This window comes from Leptosomus discolor, chromosome 10 (assembly GCF_034619465.1).
Source record: "Leptosomus discolor isolate bLepDis1 chromosome 10, bLepDis1.hap2, whole genome shotgun sequence".
NCBI lineage: Eukaryota > Metazoa > Chordata > Aves > Leptosomiformes > Leptosomidae > Leptosomus > Leptosomus discolor.
In genome coordinates, this window is record NC_141400.1 from 21,469,369 (window position 1) to 21,493,721 (window position 24,353).

The following is a 24,353-nucleotide window of genomic DNA, read 5'->3' on the forward strand; positions in this document are numbered from 1 at the left end:
CATAATTTAACAAGTGAATGTGCTGAGGGCTGGCAAGACATAAGAGCCACTTTCTTGAAACACGACCTGTAAATTGGGATGGTCATGGTTAGAATTTTTTTTTTAAAAATCACGATGGAAAAGCAACAGACGTCAATTCTAGGCCTTCGACAGAGGCAACTGCTCTTCAGGGACTGAGGGCCAAGCAGAGGGCTGCTCTGGAAAGGCAGCCTCACCTCTGGAGTGAGGCTGTAACGTGGCCCAGAGCACCCAGTTTTACGTGGCCAACAGCTACTTCAGAGCAGTTTATCGCAGAATTAGATAAATCCAGGCAAAAACAACACAGTGACTCCGTGACTTTCTACCAAAAAAGGTGTACACATTCTGCCAGTTAAGGAGGGATTTAGTGTTTAAGGCCCCGCGTTGGAGGGCCGGTTGCTCTAACGCGCAGCTCCTTGGGTCTGCAACAGCAACACAGACCCTGACTGTCCAGGCATCCCCCATGGATTAATCGCTACTGGTAATTAATGGCCTGTCAGTCCCCGCGAGCGTTCCCGCCATACCCACAGGCAGAGAGCAGGTCCGTCCGACACTGCCGGCCTCAGGCCCACAGGCTGGTCCTTCACAAACCAGTCTGAAACCCGGGGGCGCTTTGGGGAAGCCAGAGCTCCCTGTGCTGCTGCCGCCCCCACCCGGCGCTCCCCCTGTCCAGCATCGCCCCTCCAGCGGGGACCCTCCAAAACGCCGCTTTGCTCGAAGGGCCTGGAGAGCTGCGGTGCAGGTAACAGAGGAAGAGCCACGGCCAAGCAGCTCCTTCGGCAGGGTGGAAGGGCACGGCTGGGGCGCTGCAGCCGGCTGGGGCGAGCCCTCCGCACGGGGCACCCCGGGTGCTGCTGCCGGCGCTGCCAGGCACAAGCGGCAGACAAGGGTGCTTGGGACCAGGGAGCTCTCCTGTCACCCTCGAGCATCTTCTTTCCCACTTTACAGCTGAACAGCCCAGCCCTGGTTTATTAACACTATTTTTAATCCTCTCTGGAGTGCTCTGCTTTACCAAACCCTTTCTTTGGGGCTTCCTTTCTCTGCCTTTGATCTGCTAATTGGCTTTCACCCTCCCCGATTCCCTTTACGCTGCTTCCAAGGGTAAATTCACTCCTTCACTGCCCGATGTGCCCCACCTTTCTAGCGGGGCTGCCTGCCCTCCTGCCAGGCCCCCACCTCTCCCCGCTCACCCCCAGCCCGTCCACACCCAGCAGTAGGAGAGCACCCGAATGCCGGCACCACGCTGCCGCTGGCACCTCACGGCTCACCACAGGCGAGAGCCTCCCTGGCACAACCCGGGGCTCCTGCCTCCAGAAAGGGCAGGGGGAGGGAAGGGGTTTGCACGAGGCTTATGGCCGGTTGGGGACCCGGGGACCCCGCCAGCAGCCCCAGCCCCCGGGATCGGGGTCTCTGCATCCCCCCATGCCGGGTGAGAGTGGCTCCCACTGCCTCATCAGCCCTGCTTGCCCGGCACTTGCCTCGGGAGCCACGGGGACAGCACTTAAGCAGAGGGCGGACAGACTTTTGGTAATTACCATCAGAGCAGGTGACCTTCCAGCACGCTTATTCCCCTCCCAGTGGGGGAGAAACGAGGACAGACAACAAAGACAGTTCATCCGTACCAAGACGGCCAGGTTTACACGGAAGGGGCAACGCCAAGACGTACCAGACTGCGCAGGGCCCTGGGCTGCTGCCAGTCCTCGCTCACGCCGCAGCAGCAGGCAGCCCGCTCCCTTGCCTGGGACGCTGGGGGACCGACACCGCGCCGAATGTCACGCAGCCGTCAGCTGTGACAAGCAGCCATGGGCACACACTCCCCCAAGCAAGGGTGCCCGAGCAAGCGGGGTCCCAGCCCCACGCAGGCTCTGCGGGGCACTCGAGCGGGGCTGTGTGGGCAGGGCGAGAGAGGGAGACTCGGCATAAGGAGACTGGCAAGCTAAAGAGAAAAGGACGGTTCAAATGGTGGAGAGATGAGCCTTTTGCAGAAAAAAACCTCTTGCTCCTTTTCCGCCCCAATCTGCAGCAGCCACATTTCTAACAACCATTCCAGGCTGTAATTTCTCCATATTTTAACAGATGTTCTGTTTATGAAACTGTAAGAGGATTTAGGACTTACGAATAACGCCATGAGGTCTGGGAGATGTTTCTTTACATGATTAACTGACCACAGGCCATTTGTTTTACAACAAAGATGCTCAATGATCCATGCACACTGATTTATTCAGACTCTGTCTATCATAATGGTTGACATCTCCCTGGTACCCTTCATTAGCATCCACACAATGATGGGAGGGATGCAGATCATGAGAGCAAGTCCCCGTTGCTCTCCATGATGGTCCATTAGCTAGGGCAGAATCGATCGGCCGGAAACCCAAGATCATGATGAGGCGAACCTAACAACTGCCAAACCAGATCTCACAAGTCACACAGGTTTGGTGAAGTCCCACTTTCAGGACGTCCCCAGCACTCCCCTCACTGTGGCATTTTTGCACGTTTCACCTACATTTCTGATTTTAGATATAATAATATTTGCTGCAAAGACAACACGGCGATCTCTCTACTACCCCACCACACGCTCAACGGGACCAGTCCCAATCGCGCTGCCAGCACAGCTTGTCTGCTGCTGCCGCTGCCCGCTCGCCATCCAACACACCCAGCAGCAGCTTCGCCTGTGCTAACGAGCCACAGGAGCAACGAGGATCCCAAAGCGACAGGCAGCCTCCCAAACACAAAGGCAGGCAAAGGCTGACCCTTGTAGCTACGAGCCTCTAAAGGCGAAGCGGATCTTTCCAGCGCTGTAGTGCAAACAAACTGGGGGAAGCAAGTAATAGTCTTGCCACATCCCAACACTCCCTGACACTGTTTGCTGCTGAAATGTCGCTGCACTGGGTAGCGTGTGAGAACTGGCAAGTGGATCTCACTCTAAATGAAAGTGGAACTGACAAACACACCTTAATTGTTCCAATTAAGCAGCTGATGGCGAGTACCTGGCATCATCCAGGTAACACGTATTTGCTTTCTACAAGCACTTGATCCTGATCAGTCCAAGTTCCAGGAGAGGCAAACGTTAACGGCTGCTGGAAAGGTCATTTTTATTCTGACTTTGGCTCTTAATAAATGAACAAGAAATTTCATGACTGTGGAAAGACTTTGAGTTTCTCCATCAAATGGAACACAGCAATGCTTGGACGGCACTTAATGCTGTTGTGTTTTGTTTTGCTGCACATAAATAATTACGAGTGAGGATGCGGTACTTTGAAGTTGAACTTACGAGTATGAGCAAAGCTACAGTGAGAGTAATAAATTATGCAAAACTATTTGTGCCTGGAATGTCAATGTTTCAAGATGATGCAAATAGGCACTTTTTTGAACCTCTTCTAAAAACCCAAAGAAGCCTTGGGACCAAACCATATGCTTCAAGTCAGCTACCCATAGCACACTTAATGCTTCCGCCAGCCAGCAAGGATTTGGTCAATTAGTTTATTAATGTGTTTATGCAAACACAGAGAAAAAGAGTTGGGGAAAGTCTCCTTGATTTCTCCCTGACAAACTTGCTGAGCACCACAGGGCTGAGAAAATGTTAATCTAAAAAACCTAAAAATAAACAACAATCCCCCCCGCAGCAGTCCTAAGCACCCTGCCAGGCAGAAGTGATGATCCCATCAGATGGACGGGGCTTGAGCAGAGCTGTGTGCTGCCAGAGGTCAAAGGGAACAGGCAAAACGGTCCCCTCTGACCTTCAAAATCTATGATATCTTCAGTGGAAAGCTGCCGTATACCTTAGTTTATTATTCTATATCCTTAGCTCAGGATAAGGAATATCTAATGACACTAATTGCGTCTAGTTTCGGAACAGACCCTTTAAAATCGGATAAAGGTGCCTATAAACAACCGCGTTTCTGCCTGCTCAGGCTGCGGGTCAGGTTTTACATGCTCCGAGAAGATTAACTTCATTCCTAGTGAAGAATTTAATTACAGGAAGTGATTAGCCAAGTGCTCCCAGTCAATAAAGCTGCAGAACGAGCTGCTCAGGAGCGTGTGCGTCTTCTGTTACATGGGAAGCCCAAGAATGGTGAAATTGTAGCAAAGCCATTTGGGTCTTAAGTGATACCTGGATCTCCACAGGCCAATTACAACATGCTGACTCCAGCAACATTCAGCAGGGCTGGAAAGGGGGGAAACCAATAAAAAGACAGCAGGAGACTGAAACTCCATTTTAAAAATACAGGAATAACATCATTTTATAGGCTTCTTGTTTTCTAATTGCAATGCTGCAAAAATCAATGGCTTTTGGAAAGTAAAAGAAACGCAGACAGCAAACTGCTTGCAAACCCTGCTAGCCAGAAAACAATGCTTGCTGATAAAAACGGATATAAATATTGTTTTCCCCATCTTTTGGAGGGGGATGGGACTAAAGAATGCCTTGAATATTTCCCATCTGCTTTAACATTTTTCACTACAGGTTAATAATTGTACCAGCAGCTATTTTCTAAGCAAGAAAAAACTGTAATTAAATATACCTAAAATAGCCTTCCAGCCTCAAATAGCACCGCCAAGAGCATAACAAAAGCTAAAACTGACAATCTAGCCAAGCTGTCTATTAGCATTCTCACACTGGAGGTAACCAAGTGCAATGGCTAAAACAAGCTTCTATTTTGATGTACTGTCATGCAGAGGGACTGGTGAAACCACACCAGGCAAACGCAGCCCCATTCCCACCAAGAGGGGGGACCCACAGCCCCACGCGCCCGCAGATTGACCAGCCATTTCAGCCCTGGCTCCCAGACGGCACCTCTGCAAGGACGGCTGAAGGCAACAGAACAGCCGAGCGTAAACGTCACCTAAACCCAAACGTTCACTCTGCAGAATTAAGAGTCTTCCCAAGCACGCTGCCAAGACAGGATTTTCCCAACAAACTATTTCCATCTGGATAAGCTGGTGTCATTGCCCACTGGGAGTGTTTTCCCATTTAACGCACCTGACCATACTCGTATTCCCTCACGCTGACCTCCCTGAAGAAGTCAGGTCCGTCAGTGGACGGCAAAGCCCCCATCAGCGCTACCTCCCCAGGGTGTGTCCGCGTCACCACCACCGAACACTGCCGTGACTCCTGCCCGTACCACCTACCACCACACAAAGCTCCTGGACGGCAGGCAGATAGGAAACAGATGCCTCTTGCGACTGGCTTTGTACAACAGCATGAACATCACTACGCTTTCCAGGTGACAGAATCGCTGCAGGCGTATCCTTACCAGGCAGAAGGGACAGGGTCTGGCGAGCAGCACCCGATGGAGGAGAACTCACAAGGGTGATACCACAATGTGTTTTTCTTGTGCTAATTATCACCCACATCTCTTCCAAGGCCTGCACGTCCACTGAGAAGGTACCGCTGGACCCGTGGCCTCCCGGCAGTCACTGCCTGTGGCTGCTGCTCTGAACCCGGCGCACTGCGCGTCGGCACAGGGGTCTAACAGGGATGGTTTCATTTGAAGGCCTGAGACTGCATATGCAGAGGGAAAAAGCCTTCTTTTTCTGGCAAATCCTAGTCCACCAGATTTCATCACCTTGTCAATAACTTCGCACATTGTCAGAAACAGATTGCAAGGAAAGAAAGAGGTTTGGTGAGGCAGTAGCTCTCGAAAGATAGAGAACAAAGCGCCACAAAAGTCAGGAACTCAGCTGTACGGTAGTACTTCAAATCAGGGCACGTCTCCTGTCTGGAGTCATGATGATCATTTCTAGCCAGTGAAGTGAACACCTACATATTCTCCAGCCCAGCTGCATTATCACCTTGCAAACGGAAAAGCCACGAAGCAGAGCAGGCAGCTGCGGAACCCCTGTTCGGTGAGGAACGCTGGCACTGGCCGCATTCCCTGCGATGATCGCTCCCTGTGGCCCAGCCACAGTACATAAACACCCCGCAGACTTCGGGCAGGTCCTTCGCCCACCCCCAGCCAGCGCACAGATGGGGCAGGAACCCCAGCCCGACGGGGACGGATGCCTCCTGCACATGGGGACACAAGCATCCCTAAGGACATGCCTCCCTCCAAAAAGTGCGAGGAGGGGTAAAATGAACCTAAAAACAACCTCGCTGTTTTAACAGCAGGTTTCTCTCTTAAGAGAAAGCAGAGCTCTCTTAATTAAAGAAACACAGCCTTTAAGAATAGAACTCCAAAGCCTCGCTGGTTCCCAGGGCTGTGTGGGTCCCTGGCAAGGGGAAGCACACCAGAGATGAGCACAATTTGGAGCAATTTCTGGCAGTTTCTCTCCAAATACAGCTCTGTGCAGAGCCCCTCCTCCTGCCTCTGAAGGTCTCTGTCTTACCCTGCACTGCTCTCCTGCCGCTCCATCGTCAGCAGGTCCATCGCTGGCTGCGCCTGCCCTGCGAGGCGCTGGAGAGCCAGGGAAGGGCAGGTCTGAGAGAAGGAAAAGGGCAAGAGTAAGGTTTGGTGACCCGCAGCAGGAATCACGGCCTCAGCAGTGGCCCGGAAGGATCGGCACGGAGGCGGAGGCTCCACAGCAGCTTCGCACTGGGAGGTTTTGCTGAATGAAATGCAGGCGATGGGCTCAGCCAGCTCTCTGCTATTCATTTCAAACCAGAATTCATTCTCATTTATATTGTTCCCATGTCTATGAAAGATTTTATTCTAACACATGGCAGAAGAGAAGCTTGCTATTTTGGTTAGGAAAGTAGTAAAATATACAGGTTGCCATCTGAGAAGACAGATGTCCTGGTTTCGGCAGAAATTTTAGCAAAATTCTCAGTTCTCAGTCTGCAATTAGACCCATCAACCCCTGCGGGACAGCTGCCCAAAACACAATTTGACTTTATTTCTTCTGCCCAGACCACATTTGTGTTTTGAGCTATTCCTGTTTACAATGAATATTACACCACAGAAACTCTGTGAAGCTCACAGGCCCCAGAGGTGAAATCCTGTTGAAATACACATTATCAGTTACTTTGCAATGTTTCCAACTCCCCTTCACGAAGGATTTCCACAGGTTTCATAGATTTGTCCATGTTTTCATAGAATAACTTAAGGAACACGTTCATGAGAGCCCCACCTCTGCTGCTTCTGCAAATCAGGACTGTTGTACTGGAACCTCGTGCTTGTTATAGGCCAGGCAGGGAAACATCAACTTTTCTGTTTCGCAGATGAACAAAGGAAGGGGAGGAGGAGGGATGGGAATGCTGCCTGGCAGTTGATGTGAGGACAGACCCTAGCTGTGGACATGAAGACAGACCCTAGCTGTAGTTGAGCACGTCACTGTTCACTCCACTTCGAGGTGCTGTGGAGGCAAATGGGCTAATCCTGCCGTCAGGGCAGCCGAGATGTTCACCACGGTCTTGGTGGGCCAGACCCCCCTGAGAAGAAACCGTGATGGAGATGCCTTTGTGCGAGCAGGGCGAGGATGCCCTCCAGGCTCCCAAGCAGCTCCGGGAGGTGTGAAATTCAAGCGAGGGATCTATGAATGATCTATAGAATAACGTCACGGGTCTGTAACTCGAGCAACAGATCAACACGGTTATGGAAAGATGAGGCAAAATGCAATTTGGGGACTAAAATGAACTAGAGTTCCCAAGATTCCACACAGAGCAAAGATAAATGCAGAAGTCCACAGCTTTGAATTTGTCACCTCATCTCCTGCCCAGGAACTTGCCACAGGAGTTCTACCTGCTTCACCTCAGCTGTCCTAAGCACACCTAACGCAGTCTCCCAGCTGCTCCCAGGCCAAGGCGGTTTATCTTTTCTCTCCTTTTTTCCTCCTAGTAAGTGCCAAGCCCATCAAACAGGAGAAGGTTTACTGGTGGTAACAAGAAGTGTCTGTGCGTGCAGTCAAGCACGTGGGTATGCAAGGTGGCAAGTGAAGACACAACCGACCGCCTGTAGCCGTGCGGGCTGCTGGATTCACAGCTGCTCGTCCCCTGAGAAAGGGGGTCCCAGAACTGCTTGTGAATACTCCTCTGCCCTTCTTCCTCCTTCCGCAGGTAAAATACCCCTGTCAGAAAGGGAGAGATGGCTTCTAGCTGCCACACAGAAAACTGTCGTGCAAAAAAGGGCAACTTGCACTTTGCCAGGTTTTAGCTGTTCAAGGAGATGGTAGGAAAGGCGGCAAGTTAAAGCCCTCAACAGCCCGTGTCCCCGAGCAACGCAGACAAGCTGTAGGGCAACAACTCTCCCATCCCGGTGCTGTAGACCCCACGGGAGACCAGGACTGCGCAGACAGAGGTGTCAGGACCAGGACTGTGCATCTGCGTTTAACAGACCGACAGTGCCGGTTCCAAAGCACTGTGTCCGTGTCGCCAGCTACACCAGCGACGAGGGGACGTGCTGGTCGGGATCTGCAGGCCAGGACACTAATGGGCAACCTTCACACAGAAGCTGAGGGCAGCGTTTGGCCCCAAGAACCTAACTTAGAGCAAGCCTAATTGTATTAAGGACCACACAGCTTACCGCTTTATTTGTAATGAGTTTTAGGCTTCAGAAGCTGAGAATCCCATCTGCAAGAGCAGACTGTTGCAGGATTCAGCTATTAATAGCCACTGGTACACACTTACTTCCAGCTGAGCGACACGAGGGGGGAGGAGACAACCAGATGGAGATAATGCATTAGGGTGACACAAAGCCAAAAAAAGGATGATCCACTTCCCCACATCCTCACACACATCTCAGGCTTGCAGCAGGGAGCAAACAAAGTGTCACATGTGATTAACTCATAAACATCCTAATTAGAAAGTTCTTGTGTTAGATCAAATGTCCAAACATGACAAAACTTCATTCATTGTCTCCTCCTAAGAGCCCCCCCCGCCCCACGGTAACACTGCAGACTTCAGCTCTAGCTTCAAAGGAGCACCGCCAAGACCAGTGCTCAGCCTGGAAGTGCACCAATGGGTAAGAATCAGCAAATACATCTGTAACATACAAGCAAGAAGCCTCATCTCATTTCTGAAGGGCTTTGAGACCTGCTAGTGAAGGAGTGCTGCACGAGAACCAGGAGCTGCTACTCTCTCGTTGACGTTACAGCTGGATGCGGATTCCCAAGTGCCCGACTGGAGATGGATCCCGTGCCAGTCTCCCAGCAGAGGGTATTGCCACCCAATGGGCACCGCACTGACGCTGACAATGATCACCTCAAGACCTGCAGGGAAAAATGGTTTTGGCTCCACCGACACCAGGGACAGCCCTGGCTATGAGGTGATCTCACCATCTTGGACAAATGAAACCAGTTAGTGCCACAAGTATTGACCCTTGACTTTATTTTTATGCCCCACGACTAATAAAGGATGTTTCTTCATCACTTCTATTGCTCGAAAAAGCTTAATAACCTATTATTAGCTGGAGGTGCTTCATCAGTAACACCGAGCTGCTGCATTTTGCAGGACTCCTAATGAAAATATTACATCAGGGTGTCAAACAGCAGTATGAAACAGGACCCATAACCAAAATGCTCTGGCTGCAGGGAAACAGACCGAGCTGGTACTGGCGGAGAGGGGCTTCCAGCTGCACTTTGCTGGATGTGACAAACTGGTAGATACCTTCAGGGTGCCAGCAGCATGGCAGCCCGCCCGGCGCTGAGCCAGGCTGGCTGAGAGGTGGCTTCTCTCTGGCTTTCTCGCTCACCACAGCCCAACAGGCTTGCTACCAACCGTCCGCAGACTCCTCACTCACAGCAACTGCCTCCAGCTCTCTCCCACTGCCTAGCCCTCGGGCTGCTTTCTACTGGGACACAAAGAGCACAGCAGATGCAAAAATCACCGGCTCAGAGCGACGTTTGGTGTGTTTTCCAGCCTAGCAAAACTCCTGTGGCTCACAGCATTGCCGGGGCGCTCATGACCCCACGGCTGCACAACTCCAGCCACACTCTGCACATGGATGTGTCTCAACAGGCTGAAATCACACCAGTCTGGTGGCTGCGCAAACCACCAGCCCCAAGACCACAACTAAGGCTGGGGCGGAGGGAAACCTTTTCCAAAACAGCCAAAATTCAGCAGTGTGACACTGTTTGGAGATGTGCAGATCCCCATTCGCTCCAGCGCCTTCTACCGTAACGCCTTTTTTGCAGAACGTAATTGCTGCAGAGACACTTGCAAACATTTTGATGGGCCTATGCAATGGGACTCTGACTTCTGCCAAGAAACCAGGCGAACCAACCAAGCCACCCTCGGATACCTGCGTTATTTGTACGCTCCAGCTGAGAGCGTTACCCCCGAACTGATCTTCACAACCAGAGGCAATCACAGGCAGACATCTGGCATACCACTCCTGCCAGCCAGAAATTTTCAGTGGGGAACCAGTTACAAAGCAACACTGCTCATGCTGTTATTATAATTAAGGGTCTGTCAGCCTACTGCAACCAAGGCCAAGTTTATTTAGGGATTGTGAGGGAGGGCTCTCCAAATCCACCTCTCTAATTCTCCCTCTTCCATTCCCCCAATCCCACACAAACACGCTTCCACAGACAGCTTGCCAGCCAAGGTCGGAGCAGCTTCCACTTCTGCCGATGTCTAACCTCCAGCAGCAGAAAACTCAGATTAAAAGTGTGAAATGTTTAGCTCCCTTTTGCTACCTCTCATGTGAATTATGCACCCCACTAAACCACTCTGCTTAAGATCATCTCCTGCCGCAAGTGGTGGGTGATAACCTTCCCCCTCCCCTGGACCACCCTGTTGTCTCAGCAGAACAAAGACCAACAATGGTCACGAGAGCCATCTCTCTCGCTCAGGAAACACCAAGGCTCCCTCATTTTCTCAGCACAGAGCTCTCACCCTGACGTTCAGGGCACTCACCAGAGCTGTACAGCCCCGCTACCTGCACCCAGGACCTACAACAGTATTTTACAACAGAACGTCACGAAGCACTGAAAAAGACAAAGGAATGCTCTGAGCCCTGCTCAAGGGAGCTGGGGACGTGTGTGAGGGGCTGAAGGGGCATTTGGGTGCTTCTTGTCTCTGTCACAGTTTTATTGCAAACTTTAAACCAGGGTGACAGCCAAAGCTGGGCACCAGCAGTGTGACCTCTCAAGACTCCCAAGCACCCAGGAAGCAAGATGGTGACAAAACAGGAGCTGGGCATTCCGAGTAGCGCCCCCCAACATTACAGAGGTTTCCAGTGAGCCTGGGAGCAGCAGGCACATGCCTTGCCTGGAGGCAGGGGTGTGGTAAGAGAGCTGTCACTGGTGCCCGGCTCCTGCCTTGCGGGTCACGCCACGCATCCGACTTTCAGGACACCACACGAGGCAGTGACAGAGCAGGGGCCCCAAGGAAGCAAAGCTCATTTCCTCGCAGGCAGTTTCACGCTGCCTGAACAGCCCCACATCTGCACACCGCAGCTCTCGAGGCATTTTCCAAAGGGCTGCCATGCCCCTGAGATGACGCGCTTGGAGATGGGCACTCTTCCTGGCAGCTAGTTTTTGTGGGAGCTGCACCACAAACACCAGAGTACAAGCACTCAGTGTTCTGCACTGTGCATCTGAGCGAGTTTAATGGGTAGGAGCCAGGCGTTAAACAAGCTACAGCCTCCCCCCGAGTGCCGGTCAGCATCTGGCGCCCATCAGTCTGAGCTCTGCGGCGAGACAGGTTCGCCAGTGTGTGCTGTAAACAGTGCAAGGTGGAAGGACTGGCTCCCCTGACCTCCTTCCCCTTCTCACTTGGTAAAATCTACTCAGCCTGCAAGTGAAGGAATCTGCCGTCCCAGCTGATGCTGCCCATCAGCTGCGAACTGCTACGAGCCGGGCAGCAGAAACGCATCGTCAATGGCTGGTGCTCAGTACTTGTCCCAGTGCTTGTGGCCGCCAGGCCGGCTGCTCCTCCTTCCCACCCAGAGTCAGCGAAGGCAACGTGAGGACGGGCCTCATGGCTCACCACCGAGGCTGCACGGCTCATTTTGGGACTGCCTGGTGACGCAGAGCACACGGCAGGGTCCCGGTCGCTGCCCTCGCCCCCACCCCGGCTGGCAGCACCCGCACCACAGCTGGGGGCTCCCCAGGGGACACCCGGCACCGGGCACGGAACGCCACCCGGAGCTGCTGCAGCGGGGCATCGCTGTGGCCCCGAGGGAGGCCGGAGCACCGGGGCTGGGTGAGGGCAGGGCAGCGCCAAGAGGTGCCGAGGTCAGGGCCGCGCCGGCCCGAGTGACGCCTCCAGAAACAACTGGGACATGGTGATCTTGTTGTCAATGTGCGTGTCACTGAGGACTTCTACAGCAAGAACAAAGACACCAGGATGAAGCTCAAAAAAACCCCAACCAGTGGTCTTCCAAAGTCTACAAAACCTTTGAAAAGAGGATATTTGGGAAGCCATGCCGGGGGGGGGGGGGGCGGGGCCTGGGTTCACTGAGGCTGTGGCCGAAACAGCGGCTGTTTCAGGATCTCGGGCTGCTCCCATTGCCGTACCTCTTGGGGAGCTTGTTATCAGCATTTTGGACAGTTTCCACTTCGACACCCCTGCGCTAAAGTGAGCTGCAGATCAAACCAGGCAGCCAACAGAATTTTTAAATTAAACTACAACATTATTTAAAATCCCCTTTGAGGATGTTATCACAGGGTTAACACCCACTCTGGCTTCAGATAATACAGCAGCAATAAATGGTAATGTGCAGCACGGAACATGATTTATTTTTGCTGAGCAGGCTTGGCATCTATAAATCTCAGCACTCTTAACATTTAAAGTTGTTAGTACAATGACAAAATAGACATGAGGGAGATAACAGTCTTTATCTCCATTAACGTTTTATTGTTATTCAGAGAATATGGATACGGACTGATCCAAGGGTAGGAAAATCACAGCAATTTGTTTGCATACTCAGGAAGCTGAGATAACGGTTGTGTTTTACGACTGCACTAGGGATTCAACTGAAAGGCAGGACAGAGGAGATCGAAATCGGAGATTAGCTATCTATTCTGGTTTCTGTTTTCTATTTCAGTCACCTTTCCATTCACAGGCGCTGCTTTAGGGCGGCATTAGGAGAGAGGGTCCATCGAGCTGCTGAACAGCTGACCAGCTGCACCGCAGCAAGCGAGGAAACAGTTTTTAAAGGAAACAAAAAGGCTGCAGAACAATTCTGTGCAATGCAGACAAACAGCATTGCAACGGAGGCAGGATCTTTCTGGATACGCCAGCCGCCTGGAAACGACTCTCCGCTCTCTGCCCCAGCCCTGCTGCCCGGACTGCTGCGCCTCCTGCAGCCCCCAGGAGGCTGCCACGCGAACCTGCCTGGCGTTCTCCTTTCTTCCCAAGGCACATATCGCACCCCAACGTACGACAACATCCTTTGTAAGGCGACCCTGAAACAAAGTGAGCTGAAGCTGCAGTGAGGGCTTGACTGCAGGAGGCTTAGGCAGCTAAAGACTGAAAAACAAAACAAAACCGAACCCCCCCACAAATCGCACAGCCGCCTGCCTGGTCCTGGACCTGCTGTGCCGAGGGGTATGCTTCCCGCTTCCGCAGAAACAGCCTGGGAGTCGTTGCAGCCCCGTCCCTCCCTCCCGGCAACTATCACTCCCGTTCCTGCGCAGTAAAAGCACCGTGGGCTGCCCTCGGCAGGCAGCTGCATTCCCGCTCGAGGGCTGCTCCACCTCCACGCTCCCGGGCCAAGGACTTCTCGGGAGGTCTCACGCTGCCCCGGAGCGGGTTACAACACCGAGGAGGGGCAGCTGCTTTGGGGTTTCCTTCACATGTGCCCAGCTGGCCTCTGTGCAGGGGCCAAGCAGCTCCTCTCACAAATTTGGCAGAGCCTCCATCCCTGAGACGAGGTGTGGGCGACTTCCCAGGGCATCCTCCCACGTGAGAAGGGACAGGCAGATCCTCCACCAGCCAGCACCAGCACTCGCAACAGAAACCCAGGTCTGAGACGGGCCAGTCCTGCCCAGACAACACCACACCATGGGACGGGTTGAGAGGACCGAAGAGCTTAGGATAAGCTTGAAGCACTGTCCATCGAAAACACCCGGGCTGTAGGAAGGCCCCAACAAAAACACAAAGCTACCATGAAGGGTGCTGCCTCAGGTTGTTCCACCCACCTGTCACCGCGCTCGCCCACACCGTGCCTGGCGGGCAGAGGGGCTCAGGTCAGGGGCCGTCCACCACACTGCATTGTTGAGGGCAAAGCAACAAATCACCCCAACCCAGTTAACTGCTGGATGCAACTGCAAACCTGACGGGGAACGACGCAAGGATGTCAAGGACGCCAGCAGCGCCCAGGGCGCCCTTCGCTGACTGACACGCTGAGCGAGGTCCCGCTGATCTGCACTTCCAGAGTGACTCAAAGGCCAGCGGCGTGGTGCAAAAGAAGCGGTACCATTCCCCGCGCCGGCCGCAACTGCAGCTGCTACAGGAGAACAAAACCGCTCAATCAAAGACCCCGCAAATGATTCCCCTCAAAAAATCAGGCTCACAATGCATCAGGAGAAAAATAACAACCGGTGCTGGAACAACTGCTCTGAATGGAGACATTGACTCTAATGGCTCAATTACGCCTTTATCGGGGAGGGCGGCAGGGACGCTAGCTGTGCACGGCGCTTCTGACAACGTATGGACGACACACCGCGTATCTCCACATCTGGGCCCCGGGGCCCAGGCGCCAGGGCAGGACGGCCATGGTTGCACCTCACGCTTCCCAGGAGCGTCGGGGCCAGCCACAGCGTGCATGGGATGCTCCCGGGTTTGCTCTGCCCCAGCTCCCCAGCTCCAGAGCAGGGCAGTCGCCAGTCCCCTAACTCACGGGGACTTTGGGAGGGCTCAGGTGCCACTGCACAGGGCTGCTGGGTACCCAGGAATCACGGCAGTGCTAGGCAGAGATGCCAAGATGAGGAGTCAGTGGATGTTTCGGTGCTTACCCACCACTCCAGACAGACCTGCTGCGCAGCAGCTCCATTATCGCTGGGCGCCCGGACCCCAGCTCCAGCTCCAGCCCCGCGGTGGCAGGCACCTGTGCGGCACTGCCTGGCGCTCCCTGCGGTACCCAGGCTCTGCACCGGCCCTGACTGCAGCTGGGGCTTTGTGCCTGCTCAGCACATCGGTGTAAGCGCTTCCAGCTCCCAGTCGCAGCCGAGATCGGGGAGGAAGCAGCTGCTATTTTTAACCTGCCCGATCAGCACCCTGCCACGTCAACGCGCCTCAGCTCTACAACATGCGCGCAGCTCCACACTGGCACACACCTCTCACGGCGGTTGCAGGAGTCACCAGCCCACACCAGTGGCACTTCCAGCAACCCCAGCAGCTGGGACTTACATTCTCAAAGGATGTCTTCCACGAACCTTTGCTCCCACAGCCAACCACCACCAAGCTCCACGGCAGGGGTACGCCTCTGCTCTCACTCCCAGAGATTCAGGTAGCTGAGGATTCCCTGGTCTGCCACGGCATTTGCCATTAAGCCCTACGGCCTGCTGACTTTCCAGGCACCTTCCTCACCAGCTCTTTGGGGAGGAGGTGTCAGGGGTTTGGCAGAGCCCTGCGGACTCTTGTTCACACGAGTGATCAATAGCACCTTGCCCAGGAGCAAGGCCATACTGGGTCAAAGCAAAAGCACATCCAGCCCAGTATCCCATCTCCCGCAGACAACAGGAGACGCACACAAACAGGGCAACCACGTAACGTGTTTCCACTAATATTCCCCCACCCTCTGACAACGTGCAGCTCGGGGGCCTCCTGAGCCAGGGGCATCCCTCTGTGCTCAGTAAACCTTGACAGCATTCATGACCTTGTCCAGTCTCTTCTTGCAGATGCTAAAGGATCAAAAGGGTTGACTATCCTATGGGAACTTTTCCCAGGTCTGCTCCCTTCCACATGACTGCTGCTCTGCTGGACCTTCAGAAGTTTCCCCACTGGAGCTCCCTGAGCCTCTGCCACAACACGCAGCCTCACGCACACGCCGATTGCTGCAGGACAGAGTGGGAGCACAAAATGCTTTGCATCACCTGCCAGCCTCCCCGCAGCCAACAGCACAAGCACAACAGGGTCACTCTGACCCAGAAAGATCACCCCAAGTGCCCTCTGGTGAGACAACATCAGTCTACAGAGACTAGACATCACGGCAGGAGCTGGCTGAGGAGCAAGAGTGTTCAAGGGGAGGCACAAAATGGAGGCAGGCACAGAGGGGACAGGATAGGAGGGACAGGACATGAGGAAAGCCACTGTGTTACCCCTGGGGCCTCCACCCCCAATCCACTGAGTCTCACAATCCCACTGGGAAACGTGAGGATCAGGCTGTCCTGTGCCAGCACCCCGAGGCTTGCTGTGCAAGCATCCACAGCATGCCCCAGGGCCCCAGGCTTGAGGGAAAGACTGCTGTTGGGTTTCGACCTGATGCAGCTGGTCCTCAGAGCCGATGGACCCCTATGGCAGCAGGGACTGAGGCAATGCTGGGTTTTAAGGCCAGATGACTCCATATTGCTGCTGGTGCCTGCTGGGAGCAAGCCGGCTTTCCCCAGAGTCGGAGAGGGTGCAGCTCCCGACCTGGTCCTCACACGGAGACGGGGAGGGGGAGCTGCCAAGCCCTGTCCCCTGCAGACAGGTGCGACCCCCGCAGATGCCATCATCAGTGACTGGATGCTCTCACGGCCCATCTGCAGTGGGTCGGAGTTGCATCATTACCTGCTCCCAGTCCTCTTGGTAATCCCTAGATTACAGAGTCCCCAGGCACATCTATTCTCTCATTAATCTGTGGATTAAAGTATCCCCAAGTCGGCTTTGACGCAGTGCACTACGAACAGCTGAGCTACACCACTCACCTCGCAGCGATCCCCAGATTAGACAGGAGACATGTCCGTGGGTCCTTCCGACGCGGCTGGAGCACAGGCTTGGGGAGGAAGGGAGGACTAAACATAGTACATGTATATAAATAAAAAGCATAAAGGATGGGATTGTGTTTCGTAATCAAAGTACTTATATGATAAAACAACAACTTCAAGGAGGTTTCCAGATTAATTAAATCCCAATCCAGATGATCCCCAAACAGTAACTCACATCATTTGCAACAACAAAAACACCCGCCAGCTCTCACCCTGAACCCAACGCTGGGGGCGAACACCTCACTCCGTGCTTTTCTGGGCACTACACATAGATCTGTAAAAAAGTAGCTGCCACAGAAAGCTCTCAGCAAACTGACCCAGAGAGTGAAGAAGCTTTCACAGACCGAGCACAGCACAACGGAGGCCGCAGGTCAGGTACAGCCCCCGGCTCACTCCGAAGCTCTGCTCGTGTGAGGAGGTGGCAGGACAGCTTCCTGCAGAAGGCCTGGAAGGGCTGCGGGGCCACACCACCCAGCCCTGACCCCCATGGCCTGGGCAGGCAGAGAGAGGGAGGGAGGGAGGGATGGGAAAACCCCCAGGGAAGGGACAACGCACCCAGGTACCTGAGGAAATCAGTGACCAACTGGCCAGGTTTTAAACACATGGATTGCTTCTTTCTCCTCAAAACAGAACAAAAGAGCCTGAACTTGTCCTCTGCTGTATGCGGAGGCTGCCTGTGCATCCCACAGCTCCGGGGTACCCAAAGGCCCTGTCGAGGTGTGGTGGGGGCCCTTGCATGGCCACGTCCCGGGTGTCAGCGTGGAGGGGGACCAGCACCTTCCCACAGCACGACAGTGGGGCAGGGATTAAGGTGGGATGGGATCGGATTGACTGGGGGAGGCAAGGGGGTTACATCTGGAAGCAACAAGATTAAACCAGGAAAAGGAAATGAAGGCTTAATGATAGATTTCTCAAGGGCAAAATCTATTCAGTTTGGGAAACACTCCTCAAGGAGATTAAAGACTTGCTGGGGCATCAGCCGGCGCCCCGGGGAGCAGGTGGCCAGGGAGAGGCTGCAGGGTGTCACGGCCTTCCCGCCCAGGGGACATGGTGCGGCCCTGAGGACATGCAGCCCCAGCGGTGTTGGCCCCGTGCCCGCAGGGGAGATGCTCCCCTGGCAGAGCTGTTGGGAGACAGGGATGTCCCTCTGTGGGGGCCTGGATGGCCCCGGGACACGGCTGGCCCCACAGCGGGCCCACGCCATGGCTGTGGGTCTAGGGTCCTTCCAAGGGTCCTCCTCCAACAGCATGACCACCTGGCCATGGGCCACCTCCCCCAGGCAGGGCCACCACTCCTCCTCCACGTGCGGTGCTGGGACCGGTGGGTGCCAGCAGAGCCCCCCCCCACGCCTGTATCGCCTATGGCCTCCGCCGGGCCCGCGGGCATCTGCACTACGTCTGCAGCCAAAGGGTGCACCCCGAACACACACCCCACCCGGAGACAACTCCTGGTACCGGAGCAGCTCGGCAGTGCCTGGGGCGCAGGGCGCCCGTGAGACGCTCCTGTCCATTGCACCACACCGGCAGGAAGGGAGATGTCTACGTGCCAAAGGGTCACCCAGCCGTGGCTATGGTGGGCCAAGCCCTGCAGGCCCTCTGCGCAGAGCCCAGGACACCCTGCAGCGTCAGGACAGGGTAGGGACGGAGCTGGGGAGGAGAATCTCGTCCAGCCAGCTGTCCGAGGGGAGGCGCGCACAGCCCCAAGCCAGCCCTGCCGCCATGCCCACCTGCCCCAGGAGGGACCCACCTTCTTGGAGTAACATGGCGCTCAGCATCCCTCCTCCACCGAGGACCGTGCCCTGCAACAGGGCGGGTGTCTACGAACATGAAACTCCCCTGCTCGCTAGGTGCTGTCCCCCTGGGCTGAGCCATGACGGCCACCGGCCACCGCTCCTGTCCCACCCGAACCTGCTGAGCGCCCTGTCACTGGCAGCCACTTACATCAGGGCAGGGAGCGCAGAAAAGGGCGTCCATGCCGTTGCTCCTTTGTTTGGAGGTATTTACCCGACCATAAGCCACCAAGAGGACTCTGAGACTTGCCAGGTGGACAGCAATGCTACACAAAAAAGGCAACACCCACAGCTTGAAGACTTCAGGAGGTGGGTGTTCTGGGTCAAGCTACTGGAAACTGGCCAGCTTTGAGGGGGCGTGAAGGGCCCTTCAACATCTCCAGCAAGCACATCTAAAAGTGGAAGCTACTCAAACAGTTTGTTTGTATTCAAATAGTCTGTCCTACTTTTGGCTGGGCGCTCAGCAGAATTGCGAATGAAGATGGATTTATGCAGAACAAACCGAGCATACTTCCACGTGAGACCTGACGTTCCGGGGCAGCGCTGTGAGGTCTGAGCCTGTGAACAGCCTCGCTGGCATCGCCCTGGAACCAGCTCACCCGGCTCCTTGCGCCAGGCAAACTCCGCGACACCACCCGGGGATGTGCACTGCACCTCACAACTTCATGCTCCCTGGCAACTACAGTCGAATTAGCACAACGGCTGGCTCCCTTCCTCAGCAGTACTCCTGAGCAGCACACAAGAACAAGGCACTCAAGTGTGTGCTTTTGAAATACCATCCTCACCCTGCATTTGCATAAAAATACCAGACCTACTTCAGTGACAACAACACTTCACTAAACCAAGTTAGGTAACCCCGTTTGCTCCCTCAGCTGACGCTCCAGAGACACCTTCATTTCCAAAGCAAGTCTTCACCTTCTGAACAGGATTCGGAACAGGATTTTTTTTTAAACAGGAGACAGTTACCAACCACATCGTTTTAGGCATAGGCTGCTTTCACACGTAAGAAAAATAAAACCGAATTATCTTCCTCAATTTTTTTCAACTGTAGCAAGACCTACTGTTTCAAAGCGCATTCAGCCTTCGTCTAGCAGAACAACCACACAGGGAACCAGAAGGCCTAACCAGCACGAGGTGAAGAGAAACTCCCAGCGGATACACAGCCATGAAGCGCTCTCGCATCCCTCCTCCAGCCCCGCCACAGCGATGGGATCACCCTGGCATTGTCGGTCGCCTGCTGCACAAACACTCCGGGCTGTTTCAGTTCCACAGAGAGGTTTGCTATAGTTTTCTTATACAACGCACAAGGCCCTTCTCAAAATGCCAGCATTGAGCTTGAGGAAATTCGCCATGGATTACTAGACGGACTGGATCTTAGAGCTGAAACCTCGGGCTGGAAAATCCCCAGACCTCCCGCTGTCAAGGGCTGGAATCAGTGCAGGCTCATCTCAACTCTCCATCCTTCCCCATCAGGAAAACCGAGTTCTCAGTGCATCACAACAGGGCAGCCATGGTCCCATTTTCTATTTGCTGGCTGCTGCAGTTGCCTTTTATAATGCAACAACAGCAAATCCATCCTTCCAGGGACCACAGCACCAGGCGATGCAGGCAGGCGACCGGGAGCTCGGCCCCATCCCGGCTGCACCACCCTCCTGGAAGCACCATCTCGCACCATCCCTCCCAGCAGAAATGTCCCTCCACCCCTGGGCAGTGAGGAGGCCAGCGAGGGCTCTGTGCGTCCGCCTGCCACCAGCCCCAGGGCGTGAGACACGCCGAGGGGACCAGCAGAGCCGGGGTGCCCCGGGGTGTCACATACCCCCCGCCCCCGCCTCTGGGGCCTGTCAGTGCCCAGTGCTTACGCTTCAGCTACACACAAGCAACACGACCTTGCGTACGACCGCTGTCTGTGGCTCACCAGGTACCCAAAACTTTCCATTAGTACAAGATGAAGATTTTCCTGCTAGATAAACCCTCCTTTAGCCGTGGGCTGGAGTCATAAAAGGCCCAAAGTCTGGTCCTGTGTTGGCTTCCTCTAGAGTCTTAGGAAGATGAAGCAGTAAGGGAACGCCTCTTCAGCTACTAATTAAGCTATTAATAAGCCTGTTCAGAATCTCTGGTGTGAAGCCTGTTTTTTGAAGTTTCATGCAAGGGGTCAGCGCTACCGGGAGGGATGGGGGGGATTTGGTTTTGCTTTACAGCATTTTGCTCCCGACGCGGGGGAGCAGAAGGAGGTCGTGAGGGAGCCGATGTGAATGAAGTCAACAGCTCTCGGGCTGCCAGGAAGGAGAGCAGCGGCAGCCGGTCTCCGTCCCCGTCCCTCCATCCCCACTCGGCTGGCGGAGCCCGCCTCTTTGTGGCAGGCTGCAGCGTCATGGGCAGGCTGCAGCGCACCTTCCCGCGCCGGAGCGAACATGGCCACACCGGCCCCGCTGCTCCCCAGCCCTCACGGGAAACCCCGCTCGACGCGCCCACAAGCTCCGCCGGGGCTGTGACATTAGCTATGGTTAACAGCGTTGGCATCTCCTCGCCTCTGCAACACGCAACTCGGAATACGTATTTCTTCCTGCAGAGGCTTGCAGGGAAAACAGCCCTGAGACAACTATTTCATTTCTGTGACAAGAACTGCGCGAGTATTCGCCGTATTTCCCAGCCTCGCCAACACGCCTCAGCCGCAGGGTACCCGCGGAAGCCCCTAACGCAGCCACAAGCGAGTGAACCGTATTTTGGAACCACGGCCGCCCCATCCCTCGGCGCCCGGCGAGCGCAGCCGCCACGGGCACCGCTCGGCACCGGCAGGGCAGCGGCCCCGCCGGCTCTGCTCCGGCGGGGAAGGGGCTGCGGGCAGAGGCTCCCGGAGGGGCCGGGCGGGCTCGGCCCCGACCCGCTCCGGCTCCCCGCGGGGGCCCCGGGCCGCACCGCCGGCGCCGCTGCGGGCGGGGGCTCCCGGCTCGGCAGCGGCCCCGCGCCCGCCGAGGGACCGGCCCGGCCGAGCGGCGTGCGGGGGCCCGGACCCCGCCAGCCCGGCTCGGGGGAGCCCGCCCCGGCGGGAGACGCAGCGGGTCCGGCGCTGCTGAGTCACCGGAGCGGGTCAGCCGCCCGGCGCCGCCCGCACGGACCCGCCGGGACCCCCGCGCCGCCCCCGCCACCAGCCGCCGCGGAGCTGCCTGGCCCGGCCCGGCCCGGCCCGGCGGGCGAGGAGCGGTACCCGACCCCGGCCCCGGCCGCGGGGGAAGACGCGGGGCGATGCGGCCGGGGCCGGGGTCCGGCCCCCACCTGCTGCGGGCGGGCAGGGGCTGCCGCCGCCGCGGCACTCGCTCACCTTCCGTGGCATAGCTGTGGTCTCGCAGGAAACTGCTGCTGATCTTGCGGGTCTCAACGTCCTCCTCCATTGACGGCGGGCTGGCGGGCGCGGGGCGTCAGCAGCCGCAGCCGCGGATCCATCATCCCCCCCCCGCGCCCTGCTCCGCGGCGGCCGGCCGCGAAATGCGGCGGCGGTGGGGGGGCGCAGGGGCGGCGGAGCCCGCTGGCTCCTCCCATACGGCACGGCTCGGATCGGATCAGCGCGGCGCGCCGCCGCGCTCCGCCCGCCCCGTCGGGCACGGCGCGTCCCGGGCGGGCGGAGCACGGCGCTGCCCCTGCCCCGAGAATGCTCCTGCCCCGAGGATGCCCCTGCCCGGTGGGTGCCCCTGCCCGGGGGACGCTCCTGCCCCGAGGATGCCGCTGCCCCGGGGGATGCTCCTGCCGAGAGTGCTGCTCCCTGACCTGCCCGCCCCACGCACAAGAAGGCAGCCGGGGTCTGACACCAGGCCCTTTTTTGGCAGAAAAAGAGCCACAGCGTGTAAACACCGGGTGTCCCGGGACAGGGGTGTAGCAAGGGGGTACCCATGCCAGCAGTGATGTGCACCCATGAGTGCCTCGCCCAGGCTTGCCCCGTCTCGGCTGTGGAAGGGGGTAGGGATGCTCCGTCGTTTATGGCTGGGAAGGTTAGTGCAGATTGGGGGGTCAGTGACATCTGGGGAAGAGCACGAGCAGAGGGGCTACAGGGAAGGGAGGGCTTTCCTTCTCAGGGAACATCTCTGAAAGGACAGGCTGTATTCTGGGCCTGTCACCTGGTGCACACCAAAGGGAAGCAACTGCTACTTGGGAGGGTTTTGTATCATGACACAGCCCAGGAAGAAACAAGCATTGGCACTGACTGAACCACTGGCAGACACAGGGGAGAAACTCACAGGGGGCAAGTTCCCCCAGCTCCACGCCTGTGAGCTCTTGCACCTGAAGTTGGAGGTAAAACCCAACTGCAGTGTCAGGACACAAGACGTTCCCAGCCAGGCAGTGATGTGCGCCCTGGGCAGCAGTGGGGAGGACGAGCACGACTTCATGCTTTCAGGGCAGCTCTACAACCGACCCACAGTGCCCACTCTGCCCGCCGCTCTCCCCAGCCCAGATGGCTGCTGAAGGGAAATGGGCGCACAGACACAGCCTTGGGTCCGACCCGGGCCTGCACCCCACAGGGCACCCCTGCCCTGCGGCCCTAACCTGCCTCAGCAGCACCCTTGGTGGCAGCAGGGCCCTCGCTCTGGCCAGGATCGTCATCAGTGCTGCCTTGAAAGCCTGGTGCCGTATCAGCAGGGAGCGTTATGGTTACTGGGACCGGAGGGGAAATAAGGGATGCAGAGGCAATGGACAAAGATGCTGGATAACATTGTAAATACAGTGGCGCGCTGCAGCTCGGTTTCCCCTCCTAACTGTATCATAATTAAAATCTCATTGGGAAGGTGCAAGATTTTACAGCCTCCGTTATTATTCTGCCGAGATCGTGCTGCCTCCTTGGGAGCTGCTTATTTCAGGGGAAGCGCAGGAGATAGCATATCTAAGCGAGAGGGCTCAAGGACCCCAGTACATCCCGTATGCACGTCGTGTGGGCAGGGTGCTCCATGCCACCGCAGCACCGCCGCACGCCTTTTGGAGAGCGTGTGGATCCTCTCAGACAAGAGGCAAGAGAGAGGGTCATCTACTTCTGCTCCATGTCATGACCTTGTGAGGAAGGTGAATTCCCAGGCTCTCAGCTGCCCGCCTCCCCCGGACGCTTTCTGACATGCCGTCACGTGGAGGTTGATATAAGGCATTGTAAAACTGCACCTTGGAGAACTCTGGCACTCACTCATATGCATACATAACTTCAAGGATTTGTCAGTCAACCACACCACATCACAGGCCATTCACTAATGCGGGGATTACTGATGTGACAAGCCAGAAGCATTCATTAGACAGGCATGAGCCTGAAGTCTCCATGCCCAAAGCCTTCACTGAATTATTCTGGAATGCGAGTTCCTCACTATAACCACCAGGCCCACGTTCAAGGTAAGCAAACACGCTGTGTTTGTGGCTGGATCTGCTCTTGGAACCGCTGCTGGCCCTGGGCAGGTCAACCGACGCCTCCGCGCCGGCAGTTGCCTGTCTCCACAGAGAAGGGGAGGGCACAGACCTCCCGCAGGGGAAGAGAGAAGGAGAAGGAAGGTTGAAACCAACCCAAACCGCTACACCCAGGAATCAGACTACCTCTGCCGGCGATGTGCGGTGGCCTGCAGGTGTGCACGGGTGTAGCCGGGTAAGACGTGGGAGCAATCCAGCTTAAACAACGCCAACTCCAGGAAAGAAACATAAAGATGGATTTTCAACGGGCAAACGTTACCATATCCCATCCTCCCTTCAGATCTCAGACGGCAAGCCTCAGTCACAAGGCAATGCCCTGCTGAAT

General features: G+C 55.8%; 1 protein-coding gene across 3 annotated transcripts in view; it reads right to left on the bottom strand.

Annotated features, from left to right (window-relative positions):
• PPP2R2B (protein phosphatase 2 regulatory subunit Bbeta) overlaps nt 1-24,353 on the bottom strand; it is a 102,604-nt gene that overhangs the window by 45,395 nt on the left and 32,856 nt on the right. The window contains exon 1 of one of the 3 annotated variants that reach the window (XM_086471288.1): nt 21,915-21,984. The exons of the other annotated variants lie outside the window; for them this stretch is intronic. Within the exon in view, the coding sequence (XP_086327414.1) occupies nt 21,915-21,984 (70 nt within the window). Of the gene's footprint in view, nt 1-21,914; nt 21,985-24,353 lie in introns of those variants that run through there. 3 annotated transcript variants of the gene reach the window in all.